Source organism: Antrostomus carolinensis, unplaced genomic scaffold (genome assembly GCF_000700745.2).
Source record: "Antrostomus carolinensis isolate BGI_N321 unplaced genomic scaffold, ASM70074v2 scaffold12739, whole genome shotgun sequence".
NCBI lineage: Eukaryota > Metazoa > Chordata > Aves > Caprimulgiformes > Caprimulgidae > Antrostomus > Antrostomus carolinensis.
The window spans coordinates 11,777-27,875 of NW_010336469.1; the positions used below are offsets into that span (position 1 = coordinate 11,777).

At 38.4% G+C, this 16,099-nt stretch overlaps 1 protein-coding gene across 1 annotated transcript in view; it reads left to right on the forward strand.

Annotated features, from left to right (window-relative positions):
* The window catches only part of LOC104530321 (isoleucine--tRNA ligase, cytoplasmic-like), a gene marked incomplete at its 5' end in the record, with an annotated part of 19,586 nt that extends 7,766 nt beyond the window's left edge, over window positions 1-11,820 (forward strand). Inside the window, 4 exons of the mRNA XM_010174868.1 lie at window positions 118-243; window positions 5,374-5,517; window positions 6,509-6,661; window positions 11,200-11,820. Of these exons, the coding sequence (XP_010173170.1) occupies window positions 118-243; window positions 5,374-5,517; window positions 6,509-6,661; window positions 11,200-11,282 (506 nt within the window). The remainder of the gene's footprint in view (window positions 1-117; window positions 244-5,373; window positions 5,518-6,508; window positions 6,662-11,199) is intronic.
* Between the last annotated feature and the right edge of the window lie 4,279 nt (window positions 11,821-16,099).

Sequence of the window (16,099 nt, forward strand, 5' to 3'; positions counted from 1 at the left end):
GCAGTGTTAACACTTTGAACTTAGCTTAGAAACTCCCTGGAAGTAATTAGAAGAAGTAATTAGAAAATGTGGATGTTGCTTCCAAACTGTATTTTAATTTCTTAATTTTGGTTTTAGGTGGTGTGTTGCTGCTGGAAAATCCAAAAGGAGATAATACTTTGAACTTCACTGGACTTGTAGATGCTGTCTCCTGCATTTTTGGTCTTAAAAATTCAAAACTGTCAATTTTTAATGGAAAAACAGGTAAATGGAGTATGGCAAGGAAAATTGAAAGTCTTTCTAGCAGCAGCTAGGAGTTATTTACTGTGTAATTTACATATATATATATATATATACACAAAATTGACAAGAAAATGCATAAGGAAATATTTATTTTATAGTACTTAGCTTATGAGACCATATTTATAGTCACATCAAAATGTTTCCAAAAGCTGCTGCTAAATGATGCTCATCTCTGCTGTTACCTTATTTCCATTGCAGTTCTCATCAGGACAAAATCTGATTTATTTCAGAAAGTGTTTCCATTGGGCCCAGGCAATGCTATATGTTGATGGCAAGCCGCCATCAGCTTTTGCATTATTTTTTTTTCCCCTTAATGCCTCAGTAGGCAGGGTGAGAATTTAAATTTAATGCAAACTGCTGTGTCTGTAGAGGAAAAAAACCGTTGCTTTTTCATGCTAGAGAAACTTGAAGATCTCTGCATTTCTTCTTTTTAGAAAAATCTATGGAATATTTTTGCAGCTTGCACTTGGCTCCTGCTAAGGCCTGAGAATATAAAATATTGTCTATGGATTATATATAGAGTTACAGGCTGTGTCATAGTTTTGTTCATTACAAAGATAACAGAGCTGAAACAGAGAAGAAAAACATGATGAAAGATGTTACAGTTGGTGACGATGAGACCCTCCCAGCAGACTGGCATTCTCTGCCGTGGGATGAAGGTGCTGGTTCATTATTACAGTATGTGTAATATTTCAGTACATCAAGAAAAGTTACAGCTTCAAAATCGGCCCACTGAGAACAAGATTACACTAGTGAACAAACATGTTGATGAATGAATACAGGAAGCAGAGCACTTGTAGTGGCCATAATCTGAGGACTTGGGAGATGTTTGAACAGCAGTCGTAAGCTCTTTGTATGTTCTTAGGGTTGTTCTACAGACACATCCTGAAGGTCAAACTGTCTGTTTCCATACCAGTCATATTAAGTCTAAAATGAGTGACATGGAAATGATGAAATACTGCACAAATGGTCACTGAGCAGCTACAGAAACTTACGCTAATGTGTTTTCATAGAAATATTACTGAAGCAACATCTAAGAGGGAGATAGTTTACTTGGCTGTTGTGAAAGGCTGTTTTGGGGTGCCCATAGGACTGCTAAGGATCACCAGTTCGTGTCTACCTGTGACATCAGAAGGAGAACAATCTTACTTGTGTCTCTAATGTCACTTACCATCTTGATCTTTAGTTTTCTTACTTGTCTTTTCCTGAAACTATTTCTAGAAGAATCTTTTGAGGTTTTTCCTATCAGATGTAACATACATCGCTTACTGGGATAAAACCTCTTTCCAAGTTGTGCTCAGCTGAACTGAATAGCTGTATCATACAAAATGATTCGGTTATAGATGATTTACAGGAAGTTCTGGATCCCTCTGCATCTTCGTCAGGTTTCAGTTATATTTTAAAGGAGGAAATAGTTTTCCTCTAAATCATTTTCCAAATATTAGTGATATACTTCATAGCAGTAGGTATGTGCCTACAGTGGTGGGCATGTACTAGTACAATTCATTACAGTACAATTATTACAGTTCATTCTGTACAGTTACTTAGATGTGACCAGCAAAAGGCTGAGAAGAGTTGAGAAACTCTCATCTCATTAAGATTATAAGCAGTTTGACTCCTTATTTGGTTTGTTTTCTGCCACTAACAGGACAAAAGGATGCAGCACTAATCTACTAATGCTGAATTCCTAATGGAAATGGTAAAGAAAATCTAAACCTTCCCTCTTCCTCAAAGGTTCTTTTCTGCAGTAGTAACAAAGACTTTATTTCTTTCCTTTCCAAGTTGCTTTTGCTGTCTAGGTGTCATTTTGGGACTTTCCATCTTGGCATGTTGATTTTAAACTTTCACTCTTTGTAAGCAGTCTGGGCAGAGTGGGTTGTTTTGGTTTTTTTCTGTTCTCCTTGCCTGCTGAGTAACAACATGAAAATTCCCTTGGAAAGATTAGATTACCAAATTCACCTTTGTTGCAGTTGGGCAGAGATCTCAAATAAGTATTGATCAGCAGAAGATATGTGGCTCCCTGAGGAGTCAGGGTTGAAGGCATGTACAAAGAAAATAGCTCTTAAAGATGTTAGAGAAGAGAACGGGAATTCCCAGCGTTGGGTTCAGATGCAGTCCCTGTGCTTTCTCTGCCCAACCTTTGCACGGGTCACCTTAGGCGAGGCCTAGTGATGATTGCAGGGTCTCTTCAGGTGAGGCAGGAGACTGGTGTCAGCCACTCTGGCTGAGAAGAATTGCAAAGAAAGGTCGTGCACTCTGGACAAATTGTTTCTGAATTGTTCCCATGTGTGTCAATAAAATTGTGACCCAGTAAAACCATATTTCTGGCTCCTTATTTTCCTTCCTGTGGTTTTTAGGCCTGTCTCCTTTACTTGCAGTAATTTATTATCTTATTTTCTAATTGTAATGAAGATTTACTTAGGGTTGCATAATGGCACAAAATCAGGCAGTTTGTCTATTAAGGCAGGCTCAAATATGTCATGTCCTTGTTTTTCAGTGCAGCATTGAAATAATGGGATAAATATTTCCTCCCCAACAGTGAATCAGTGTATTTTGAATAACTGCAAAAGCACTGAGCAAGGCTCTGGAATTTGTACTCATCTTCAGAAAGTGAGCATAAAATTTGTCTCTTTTACCATTAAAAATAAAACCAACAAAAACTTAAAGGAAAGGGGCAGGGCTCAAGTCAGATCATAAAAACAGTTGTCTGTGACTTTTTGTTCTAGATTGCTGAAAAGCTGGAAACTTTCTAAACTTCTTGGGAATGCTTTCTGAGTTGCACTTGGCTTTCATGGAAGAAACCCACGTTGAAAAAACCTGTTTAAAAAAAAAATTGGTTATCTTTTTGGGAATAAATGAAGCTGTAAATCACATCAGGCTTAAAAAAGGAGGGGAAAGGAAGGAGAGGCAAAAATCCCCCTACAAGCATCTTAGTCCACACCTTATTTCATCTTTATGATTTTCAGATGACTATTATTTTTTTAAATTCTATTCTTAGCACTGTTTTGCGAACAAGAGTTGATTTTTTTTTTTAATCTTTAATTTTTAAAAGGCCATGAGGCTGTAAGGTACCTTAGAAGAGTATTGCCTCTTAAATCTCAGCTGCAGGGAGAATTGACTTTAAAAGTGGTTTTAATATTGATGAGCACTTGTGCTCATCACACAACATCTGCTTGTTTTCAGGTGTATCATTATATATGAAGAAATGGTACACTTTTTTTCTTGCTCTTATTAGAGAGTTCTATGAGCTGACTATTGGCAGCCCTGTGCATGAGCTTTTCCTTGTAAAAATGTCAGCGGTCCTGTAATGCAAAATGCTAGATCTGTTAAATACGCAAATCACCATTATTGTAGCTCATGGCCTGTCGCCCTGCAAAGATCTGCACAGATCCCAGCAACCGGGTAATGTCAGACTCTGAGCTCCTCGAGCTGTGTGTTTCTTGCTCTGTAAGCACCCTGCTCACTACTGCTGTCTCCTACCCATGACCTCGTAATTGTGTGTAAATGGCAAGTAGTGCTGCTTTAGGGTTATGCTAGAAAGAACCTGCTGCTGACCCTTTCCGTATGATGAATGCTTGTTAATTCCTTTCCACTTGTTAATTCGGTTATTTTCTTGCTTTTTCTGTAAGTGAAACCAAAAGCAAAGCCCTCTCCTGTGCTTGAGCGCGTGCCTGCACCTCAAACATACCACCCAAGTGTCTGGGTAGCTGGCAGATGGCCACCATCATAAACTCTTCATTCTTGAAAAGAGAATTTTAGAAGCAACAACAAAGTTCTGCCTTTTTCTTTAAAGCTTTTTATCTGTATATATAAAAGTTGATTTTTAAAAGATAGTAGTTTAGCATTTTAGACGCAATCTGAGGGTAGATATGGGAAACCATCCTACCTCAGGGCACTCTCATAAGCTTTCCACAGTGCATCACGCTTTTGCAGTTGGCAAAATTTTGAGAGCTCATAGCCTGTGATTATTTTTTCACCTTTTTTTTGGTTGGTGTATTTTTTGGTTTTGTTTTCATTTTCAAGTTTACAAACATCCCTGGAAAAAGGAGTGCCACTTCTACCTCTTAGAAATTAATTCGGATGAACTGATGGAAAATAAGCTTTGTAAAGATTAGGCTCCGTGACACGCAAGTAGGGCTCGTAGGGAATGAAAACCTGTTGGAAAGAGATGACAGATGTGCCTGTTCTGTGTGCACAGGCAGTGCACAGTTCTTACAAGAAATTAAATCTATTAATTCTTCCTGGATTTGGTCTTTGGAGTTCTTTTGTAGCTGCAAAAGCTTTGTAGCAGAGTGATGTTCTTCCTCTGTACCTTTAATGTTGTGGCTATCAGCAGCTTTTTTTACCTCTGTGACAGGCAGGCAGCTGCTCCTGTAGGCAGTGCAGAGATTTCATTTGTATTGCAGAAACCTCATTAGCTTCTCATCCGAGTACTTTCAGGGTGCTGGTATTACTGCAAAAATCCTTTGAGACACGGGTCCTAGCTTGGGTCTGATCTTCCACCATTCTCTAAATACGCATGGCTGGACTCATCTGCTGCATCATCAGCTGTTGTTGACATTAAACACAAATATTAATACAGAGGGCATTATTCATGAGCTAACCAGCTACTGATTTTACATTTATTGTCATCTGGAGTTTAATGAGGGAAATGTCCTGATGTTGCATAGTAACACATATCCAGCGCTGCTTCAGCTAGGCGAGTTGGGGGAGAGGCAAAGATCGTAGGTCTTAATTTAGTGAGATAGAAATGGTTGGCTTAAGTGAATAATTTTTTGCTTGTTTTAAGTTATTTAACTGTTTTCATTGCATAAGTAATCATGCTGTATATTTATGTGCGTAAGAAATTATATGTAGGAGCTAATTTCCATGGCAGACAAAGTACTCTGTGTTGTTAAGAAGACAGAATATTTCTGCACAAGTTCCATTTTTCAGAACAGAGAAATGCTCTTTCTTGAGCAAGGAATTGTGGAGAGGGAAGCGCTTCCAGAGTGGAATTGGTCCTTGGAAAGCCTCATTGTCACCTAATCGGGTGAGAACTGGGCCTCCGCTTCCCTGAAACGGCCTGACTGGTCTCATTTTCTTTTTCAGAACTGATAAACAAAACTGACTTGCTTAGTCTCAGCGGAAAGACTCTCCATGTGACAACAGGGTCAGCACCTGCTCCAATCAGCTCTCCTGACGCTCTCCTCTGCCAGTACATCAACCTGCAGTTAATGAATGCAGAACCACAAGGTATGGAGGGTACTGACCTCTCCTCATTTACCAGCTGAGCTTCTTGTGATGGAAGGTTTGAACACCAGCACTTACTGATGAAGATAAATATGTATTTTTTTCATTGGTAGATGGTGATTTTGTTTATTTTTTCCTATTATGTGCTTTCTAAGAAACGCAATGTTTATATTTAGCTTTTCTCCCTCTTTTAAGAAAAGAAAAAGGAGACCCAGTTTCAGATAAGGGACAGCATTTAAATGTGAGCCCTTCAGCATTGTTTTCCTATTTCTGACCATCAGCTCACCTGTGCAGCTTATTTTAAAAGTTTTAAACTCAGCCTTTTTGAAAAACTCAGTTTAAAACTAACCAAAAATGAAGGAGGAGCCAGCTCTTTACCAAGACATTGTAAACAGTATATGAAATGGTTTTTTGTGCTATTTAAAGGCTGAATGAATTGTATTATTAACCTGACCTGGAGCATAGATATGTGCATGTAGTTCTGTTTCACAGCTGCTAATCTTGTAACTTCTACCCTGAAATCTCACATTGGAAAAACAATGTTGTTAGTAACTCGCTCTTAATTTCTGCCCCAGCTTGGTCCTTTTTGGACTGTGTCTACATGGAATTTCATTGACGCTCTTGGGAACCTACTTGGGCCAAAAATGTGTTTTTAACTGAGGATTCGATCATCAGAAGGTGCTTTGTGAGCTTCTCTAGCTGTTAGTGGTTTGTGTGTCCTGTTCAGGTATTTCATGTTTCCCAGTCTCCAGGTTATCCTGTTGCCCCACGTAAAGAATTCTGCCAAGTTTTCTTTTGTTTGTTAAGCTGTTAGCAATCACTTATACTCCTGATCCTGTAATCCATGAATTTAGGGAGTACCTGTAAGTAGGCTGGTATTGGCACTATAAAGAAACAGAGATGAAAGGGAAGAAGTCCTAAAATTCAGTTTATCTAGATAAATGAAGTAATATCATTCCTCACGAATAGTGATGCAACTGTTTCTCTCGTTCAGAATGTCAGAAAGGAACAGTGGGAACTCTTCTAATGGAGAACCCCGTTGGTCAGAACGGGTTAACGTACCAAGGTCTTCTACATGAGACGGCAAAAGTTTTTGGGCTTAGAAGCAGGAGGCTAAAATTGTTCCTGGATGAAGCACAAACTCAGGGTAAGCACAAACTTTTGGTTTGCTTGTCCAAGGATGCTTGGGAAGTTTTTGTTGAGGAGCACCTAATGTAGCCTGAGATCTAGTTTAATTACTAAATGCACGCTATTTACACATTGGTTTCTAATTCTGACCAGTAATTCACTGTTTATTTAATAAAATCCTTTAAGCACACATACGCATCTAGAAATTCAAAGCTCTAATGCATTCCCTTTGTGAAATGGCCAAGTTCTGTAGAAGTTTCTTCCTTTTGAAATATAAAGGTCAGTCAGCAACGTAAATGGTAGTTCCACGCTGCTGTGACTAAGCAGAGTGAATCTCCTCCTAGAAGCGAGTGAGTCTAAAGTGTGAATATTTTAAGAACCTGTTCAAATTGTTCCTGTAACATTCATATTGCTGCAGATATTTTTTTCCTCTTCTTTTTGGAGAATGGGAGTGGGTGGAAGAGAGTATCTGATCTATTTGAGAGTTGTGTGAGTAGGTCACACCTGGTAGGGTAAGGCAGCAGCAGTTCATTCAGAATACCTGAGATGTAGGAAGCTTCATCACATAGTCACACATCTGAAATGTTAAAGAATCTTCCGAAACCACAGACAGGTGGTGAAGCTTAGAAACAAAAATCTCTGCTTCATGAGAGAGACAAGATTAAAGAGTGCTAAAAAGTTGGACCTGAGAAAGATTTGAGACTTCATTTGACAGGAAGAATGGATTGGAAACTACATAGTAAAGAAAACCCCAAGTATTTCTGTGGAATTCAGGAAAATCCTGCTCGTCAAATGAAACGATGCAAAAGATTCTGTCTCCAGTTTATCACAGTGGCATGATTTACAAGCTGTTTGGGAGGGATATATGACACTTAACTTATCCCATGTTAGGTTACCTGTCCAGAAGTTAGACATCGTGTTTAAACTAGTGATCTAATCTTAGCGTGGGATGAATTTCCTCTGGAGGTTCCTGTCAGCTGATGGGGAGAGGAGTGGAGTGCACTAGTGTAGCTGGCTAAAACCCGTGTCACTTAGCTGCCCACCTGGGTTGAAGGCATTCAAGTAGGATAGATTAGAATCAGAGCAAGGAAGGTGTGTGTGGGTTCTTCTGTTGTGGATTGGTTTTTTTTTTTTAAAGATTTCATGTGACCTGAGCTGTGGTTATTCAAGCGCCATTTTTGTAAGTAAAATGTTGATGAGACTTTCTAGTGATAGTTTGAGCTAATGATAAAAATAACGTGCTGAATGGTGTTAACAAACATAGAGAACTGGAGATTGTGGTGTTTGGAAACAGCACAAGGTGTAAGAACCAAGTATATCAACCACACTTCATCTGCATAAACCAAAAATGTATGTGTGTGAAACCTTGCCAGTTAGTTCAGCCACGATGTTATATGTATTTCTTTGTTGGTTTCTCCTGTTGTTACAGTGCAGAAGGGTTCACAGCAGCATCTGACTTAGTTAAGATACTAAAATAACTATTGTAGAAAACTTTTGAGCTTTGAAAGAAGGAAGTAACTGACAAAACAGGAAGATGCATAGCCTCTAAGCCTCAATTCAAGTAAGGGTTGTTAGAATGCCTTTACCTAAAAGGGAAATTGCTATAACATATTTGTAGTATGAATTCTCCAGAACTATTTAAACTTTAAATACAGTGTCTAAAGTGATTCATGATGATGTGAAAGATAAGATTTGATAACTCTTCAAAGGCTAAAACAACTGGTTTGATCTTTTTTAGAATCAGAATGTAGATAACTTGGTCCTGGAGGTTTATTTTTGTAGCTGACACATGCTTATGCCATATAGCTATGCTTCTGCTATCTCAGATTTAATTCTCACCATGCACCTCTTTTAAAAACATTTTTTAATGGAATAAACACTGAAATGATCACACTTTATCTTCAGATCTCTTTTTATGATAAATAACTGCTACATATAAAGTAAATATTTTGATGCCTCTGGAAAACATTAGCCCAATTAATGTCTGTGTGTATTGTTGCAACTTTGTAATCCCCTACTCATCTTTTTATCAATATATTTCAAGGTCCTACCTTCAAAACAGGAAGTTCAGTCTCTTTCCCAAAAAAAATTTTTTATGGTTTATTCTAAAAATTAAAAAAAAAAAAAAAATATTTGCTGTTAAATTATTTGAAAAGTTTGAAAATAAACCATATTTGAAAGGTTTTTATAAAAAGAAGGGAATAGGGGGAAAAAAATCACTTGAAGGAAAATGAGTTATCAGTTTTGAAAATATTATTTTTATAAATGTCAGGTATATGCAGTTGGGCATCTGCTGTCTAGTGCACAAAAGCTTGCCAACCTTTCAGAAATGAATGTGTTTTTCATCCCCTTTTGCAATATTGGAAAATCAGGCTATAAATAAATGTCAAAGTGGTGAGCGTTGCTTATTCATGAGATGGAAACATGCGTTACAGGTACTGATTCAGAGACACGTTTGGGATGAAGGTAGCACTTCATCTGCTAACTTCAAAACCTGCCTTTGCAGGAATTAGCACAGAAAGGAGGATGTCCTTCCGTTTTGTTGATAAATCAAGTTTCCAATTTCTAATAGTAATTATTGTCTTAAATACTGTTGAAAATAATAGCTTCATGTAGTCCTTAATTTTTCAGGATTTAAAAAATAAATAATTAAAAAAGCCTGAGACCCAGTTTGTAGTTTGTTTGGCTGCTTCTGCAGACCAAAATAACTTTCATACATACTGATGTAACATTTTCATGGGGAGGGAAGGCAGCTTAATGAGCAAATAAAGCCCTAATTGCTGAATTGGATTATACCTCCACTCTTGGAGTTCTGTAAATGGGTTTTCAGCTGCTTAAAGCAGAGCACTACACTGGAGGAGAACTCCTTAAAAACAGTACCATCATGATCCATAAGGGCTTCTTAATTCTTTAATTAATGGATGGCCTTTAAACTTGGATGCAGACTGTATCTGCTGAGTCTGAAAATGAAATCTTTTTTGGAGAAAAGTGAGGGCCTGAATGTCAGCAGGAGCGTGCGTACATGGAAACAAAACTCCTTGCTGCCATTTCTAGATTCAGTTTTCACATGGACATCATGTTACTGAAAACTAAACTGCTTTCACACAATCTCCATGGATGCACTTCACAGGCTTGCCTCTCCCCAGCACACGCAGTGCCGTGGTCGCTGGCAGCTGGAGGTGAGCCCAGGCTGGAGCAGTGCGACTATCGGCCGTCAGCCCTGTGATACAGCGCAGCACACTACAAAATGGTTTCTGCTGAAAAAACACCGGCCATTCTGAATGTTCTTAGTCTGTCATTTGTGCTAACACTAGTGCCAAAATTGAAAATTCTCTTTTATTTGCTGGTGTTGTCTACAGGGATTGTAGTGTGCAGAGTAACCCATAACCCCCGGGTACTCTTTTGCTCTGGTTGCAGTGTGGTTTTGTGTTTGTGTATTTGTGGTTTACCACTGTGAAGTTTCTTACCACTTTCACATTTCTTAGTAAAGAGGCCTCTGGTATATTTGTTATTCAGGTTGTTTGGAATAGTGGGAGGTACGGCTTTGGAAGAAAAGTTATGATCTGCTGTGTTATCGGGGTAGTTTGCTACAGCTGATGGGTGCTGGGAAGCACTGAGCTAGCAAGCTGCTAGCTTCTTGGGATAATGCTTTGTAAGGTCGCAAGAATAGCGAGAGAGATTTCCAGTTCCTGCCAACTTTCTATGTGACTTCTGTAACCACAAAGTACAATAACTCTGTGTTTGTGTTTAATAAATAATCATAAATCCTGAATCAGCGTGTTGGAAATATGCTATATCCTTAAGAGGTTTGTTGGTGAGACTTTATCCTGTTACTGTTCCAAACTGTATGCATATAGCTATGAAAAGACTTAAGAAATTGATCTGGTTTGGTATTAAATTCTTTAGGCATATTAGGTGTCCCTGCTCATGGCAGGGGGGCTGGAACTAGATCACCATTAAGGTCCCTTCCAGCCTATGTCATTCTATGATATTTGATGAGATTACAATGGCAGATAATACTACAATCCTTGTTTTATGTATAAAACTCAAGTTAATGTATGCATCTTCTTACTCTCACACTCCTTCACTCACCTCCTGTCTTCTGTCAGAGATGGGATACTAGAGGAGATGGATCTGGGATCTGTCTGGTACGGCCATTCTTACATAACATTTATGAGGGACTGGTTTTCAGGGCATTGTGTTGTATTGTTAATAGTGACCTCATATCACTGCATTATACAGTAATTCTCTGAACGAGGTGACACTCTGTGTGGACGTGAAGCTGGGACCTGTGGGCTGACACAGCCTTTCAAAAAATTCTACCTTGTAGCCTAGTACCTTCGACTCTTGCAGTGGCAATCCTGACATGTGGTGACTCTTCCTTTAGTGCACTGTGCTTCAACAGGAGGGAGTTTTGAGCTGAGCAGTTTTTGTCCTAGTCCCATTTTGATCGAACCAGCAGAACTGTCTGAATAAATAAATAAAAAAAGTGTTGATAGCTTTACCTAGAAAGCAAGAGCACTAACTGGGTTCTGTTTCTCTCTTTTCTTGGTTCAGAGATCACAAAGGACATCTCCATGAAGAACCTGAACATGAAGACTCTGTATGTTCGTGTTATACCCACCACAGCTGAATGTTGAGAATTCCATTTTTATGAATAAGACCATGTAGACTTTTTTCCACAAAAAGTGAAGTCAAATTAAATTAGTAAGCTTTTAGATTAACATCCAAGTTGTGTATGGTACTTTTAACATCTCAGATTGCACACAGGATGTTTTCTACCAGTGCATGTCCACTATGCTGCTCTTTGGTTTCAAATACAATGTATTTTCATTATGTTACCTTATGATACTGTAAAAGCTGGTCAGAAAAAAGTCAGAAGTCCTTAACCTTAGATATCTATGCAGTAATTTGCCTGAAAGAAATGGGACTAGTACCTCAGTGATGCTGTTCTCTGCCTGTCCTTTATGCAGAGGGCATCTTGGATTTTCCGAACTATGGGTTGGTTACCTACAAGGCTCTATGATACATGTGCCATGTTACAATAGCTTTGAAACTTGTTCAAGGGTTAGCTGGATCCCTTCATTCATACTAGCTGGATTTTCATGAAGTATGTGGCTGATTTAAAATACTCCCTGATTTCAACGCTTGGAACAATAAATTTGCTTCATCTCCAAACTCTTGTTTCGCTGAGTTCAGAGTGCTTTGCTTCCTTACATTTTCTGAAGAAGGTAACAGCTGGAAGATGCTGCTTAGCACATCATGTAGATCAGGAAAACGGAGAGAAACCTGAAATCTGGAAATGTTCATACTGAATGCCAGTGACTGTTTGGATTGTGATACTGACAGGTTTGGGGGATTTTTTTGTTTAGAGAGTTGTTCACTTTGGTTTCAGATTTAAAAGCAGTTTTAGATTGAAATTACTGTTGGGTTTTTAGTTTTTATAATAATCAATATAACTTGCCAAATGTTTTAGTGTTAACTTGTGTATCTGTAGGCAAGTTAGTGAAATAACAGGCAACCTTTTTCAGTTTGAGAATGTTTTTTGACTAGTTAACTTAAACTAGAAGCTTAAGCACAGTGAAGTTTCGTTGTGTTTCAGTAGTGTTGTTAATCAGTGCTGAAACCTGCTGTGGTACAGAGGACTGAACTTGAGAAGCTATATGGGCCTGCAGCTGCCTCCACTCCTCTGCCTTTCTTAGCTTCCCAGGAACAAGATTATGTACCTCAAACAAGAGTATTAAGAGAGTAGCATTTTGGAAGAATAACAATGTCCTGCTCAGCATGTTTTTTCCATTGCTTTATGTTTTTCATCTTCACACTATGAATATAAACCAAAGCTTTTTTGTGATAACACTATGTTAGTGGGAACTATAAATAAATGTTCTGTGTAACTACTGTGCTCTAGTGGACCATACCAAAATTGTAAGTATTCGTTTGAAGTAAATCAAGTCTCTGGCATTCAGCTTACATAAAATTATTTTTATCAGTATTAAAAATGTCAGTGCCTGAACATACTGAATCACTGGCCTGTTCCCTTTAATGAGTATTGGACATTGCCCTCTACCTTTCCTTGTAAGCCAGCTTGCTTATATTTTTATTGATGTAGTGACATGGCAGTCAAATTCGTATTGTGTTTTTGTTTGGTGGTTTGTTTTGGGTTTTTTTGTCACATAAAAAATGTCCAGGTTAAGATTGCTGTTCCTAAGCTGCATAGCTTTTTTTTGTCACATAAAAAATGTCCAGGTTATGTCTTCTGTGAAGGTTAAGATTGCTGTTCCTAAGCTGCATAGCTTTGCTTTATTATTTATGGAGAATAAATGAAGATGGCACATGATTGCAATCTAACCTCATTCTTAATGAGACAATCTAAGGGAACAACATTACCTGCATTTTTAAAAAGTTATTTGGGATTTAGCATTTTGTGTATGTGCATTTCTTTTTTTATTTCTAATGTTAGCTGGCCAAGTTCTGTGTAAGGACTGGATTAGATTATATACATATATGTGCTTTCCAAGGAATTAAAAGCCCAGCCAAGATTTATGAGTTCACTCTGAATGAGTTACAAACAGAAAAAGATAATCTTCAACAGAACCTTTTTTCTTTCTCAAATATACTTATAGCTGTTAATGTAAAAAATAATCTGCCCTTAAGAGAAGTAATACTTCTTGTGACCTTAGTCCAACCATCTCATACTTCACATTGAGATACAGTTGAATTGAGTTTCCTTGATTTTCTGGAAATAAATGTCTGCTTTATACTGAAAATGAAAACTGGCCTTTCCCTTCACCTTCTACCTGAGCTTTCTCAGTGAAGATGTTTGCAGAATAGCACTGCCCCTGATGCACTGCTAAAACACACAAAGGCAGGCTGGTAAAACTTGCAGTCACAGGTAAAGGATTTAAATTATTTACTCACAGGAATGAGGTGAAGGAAAAATATTTTTGTTAATTCTGTATGTGTCTCTTAGTTCTTCAAGACCTAAGCAAAGGCAATAAACGTTAAGACAAAGTTAGCAAAGACAGCACTTTTATTTTTGTAGACCTAAAATTAGGCTGGTTAATTTTGTGCATGAAGCTGCATGAAGTTTGTTGTATCAGCTTAACTACCCATTACCTGCTTCTCGGAGAGTGTTTATGGAATAGTAATTATCATGCTCTGAAGAACAACCTAACAGCCAGAAGGAGGCAAGCAATTATTTCAAGAAATTTACCTTGTTGCTTGTAGTTTCCCAGCTGTGGCTTTCCCTCCATATCCACATACTCCTTATGGGTTGTGATGGGTGGAACAGAAACAGAAATATGGCATCACAAGGATGGGAAATGCCCATAAATGCTGTTATTTGTCTTTGGTAGGGTTGGTAAAAGCTGGCACAGGGGAAAATTCAATATGCTTAGGACACGTAATGGAAGAATGAAACCAGAGTTTATTGGAGAACACTGCTGAAAATGCTTCTGGCTCAGTTAACTTTACATCAACCTTTTACATAAGTAGCATGTAATTTAAAAAAAATATATTTTGTTGCAGAATTATAGTTTAATTTTAATTTCAGCTGCTGCTCTGTTAGTTGGCTATGAACTCTAAAACCTACCGACAGTGAACATTAGGAGCAAGCTGTGACCCATTTGGGTGAACTTGTGCTTTTCCTACTTTCCTTCTCCACATCCATTTTTAGTATTCTTTTTTTATTCTTCTGGATAATATCTAATCATTGCTTGAGAGAATTTGTCTCATGGGATCTTGAAGTGAGGAATGCTTCCTACTAATTTTTTGATTGAGGTTTTTTTAATGCACTTCTATAACCTCATCTAGGTTGGGCTAATAATAGTGTCTTGGCTTGATGTGATATTCTTCAGGATTTATATATTTCAATTAGCTTCCCTCTTAAAATACCTTGTTATACAAATTAGGTCCCAGACCACTATTGCCTCTCTCCACATAGAGAAAAACACTAGCTAGGCACTCACAGAGCTGCCTTACACTATTTATTGTACTCTGTAGGGGTTTGTATCCTTGAATTCTGCTGCAGTCTGCTGACCTCCTGCTGTTGCCTTTCACCTGATAGCAGTACAGTGCACTCCGCTTCAAACTCATTGAGATGCATGCAGCATCCAGTCATCTGCAAGAGCTGGACTCTTGCTGAACCAGCTTTTCGCTGTCAGGGAGCTGTAGGCACTGATACAAAATAGGTCTGTTGTTATAGCTGTGTCCAGAAATCATGGTGCTGTGGTTTAAAATAGATAAATGGAGACATCCTCCCTCCCCCTCCCCAGCATGGCTGTTCCTCCCCATCCCATTTCCCCTCCTTGGCTCAAAAAACTCTCTCTTGAATCTGTGGAGGCTGGTTTGGGCTGAAAGTCCAAAGCCTGATTTGCTGTCGTTCCTGTTTCTACCAGGTAGGAATTCACTGGCTGATGCTAACTGGCACTCTTGACAGGATATTTAGCAAAAGGGCCTGGCATTGACTGAGACTGGTGACAGGGTGACATTCTTGTCAGGCTTGGCAGAGGCAGACCAGCAGAGCTGTGCGGGCAGTACAGCAGCAGGGCTCTTTGTTCCCTGTCAGTCCAGTTTCCATCTTTCCTCAGAATAAATCAAGGTAATGGTGGGTCAGGTACCTAAATACCATAGTAATTTTATTTCTTTTTTTTTTCAGTTGAATGTACAACAGACAAAAACTTGTATTTCTGTTGTGCTTTCATGCAGTACAGAAGGAGTGGTATCCTATTGGTATCCTTCTGCAAGTAACTTCCTTCCAGAGAGAAGAATGGTTTTAAGGAGAGAAAAAAGTATATGAGAACTTCTCCTCATCTTGTTGTGAGCTGAATAGGAGCTGATCAGCTGTTGCCACCCTTTTGCAACTCCATTTCTCTGTTAGCAAAGGTGGAGTCCAGGTATCCTTGTCACTGCTGGTTAAGCACAAAGCAATTATTCAGTATGTCTTTTTTTTGTTTCTTTTTTTTTTTCTTTATCTGATTTCTTATGGGATAGACTTTTGACACTGATTAAACAGATTGAAAAAATAATGTATGCAACTGCGTAACAAAAGGTGAACTTCAAAATAGTCTCAAATGGTTTCCTTTGTCATCATCCTTTCAAAGACGGAACAAAGGAGCGAGCAGTGCAGTGTCATCCATGCATGGAAGCAGCTTTACAGTACGAACACTGTTTGAGTTAATTTTACTCTTGCTGGGCTGTGAGTGATGGTTAACTGGGGTTGGGGGGAGGGTGTGTCTTCAATTATCTAATGTTTTACCACTTAAAATATTTATATAACAAATATAATTAGAGCTTTTATGTAATTTGGGGAGGGGGGGAAGGTTCCTATTTCAAGATGTTTGGGTATTTCAGTTAATTTCCAGTCTCTGTCTGTACAAAGTTCTAATTAGGGGTCACAGAGATCCTCAGAAGACTTTGAAAATTCTTTGTAGATGCAATTAGAATAAAATTGCCCCTA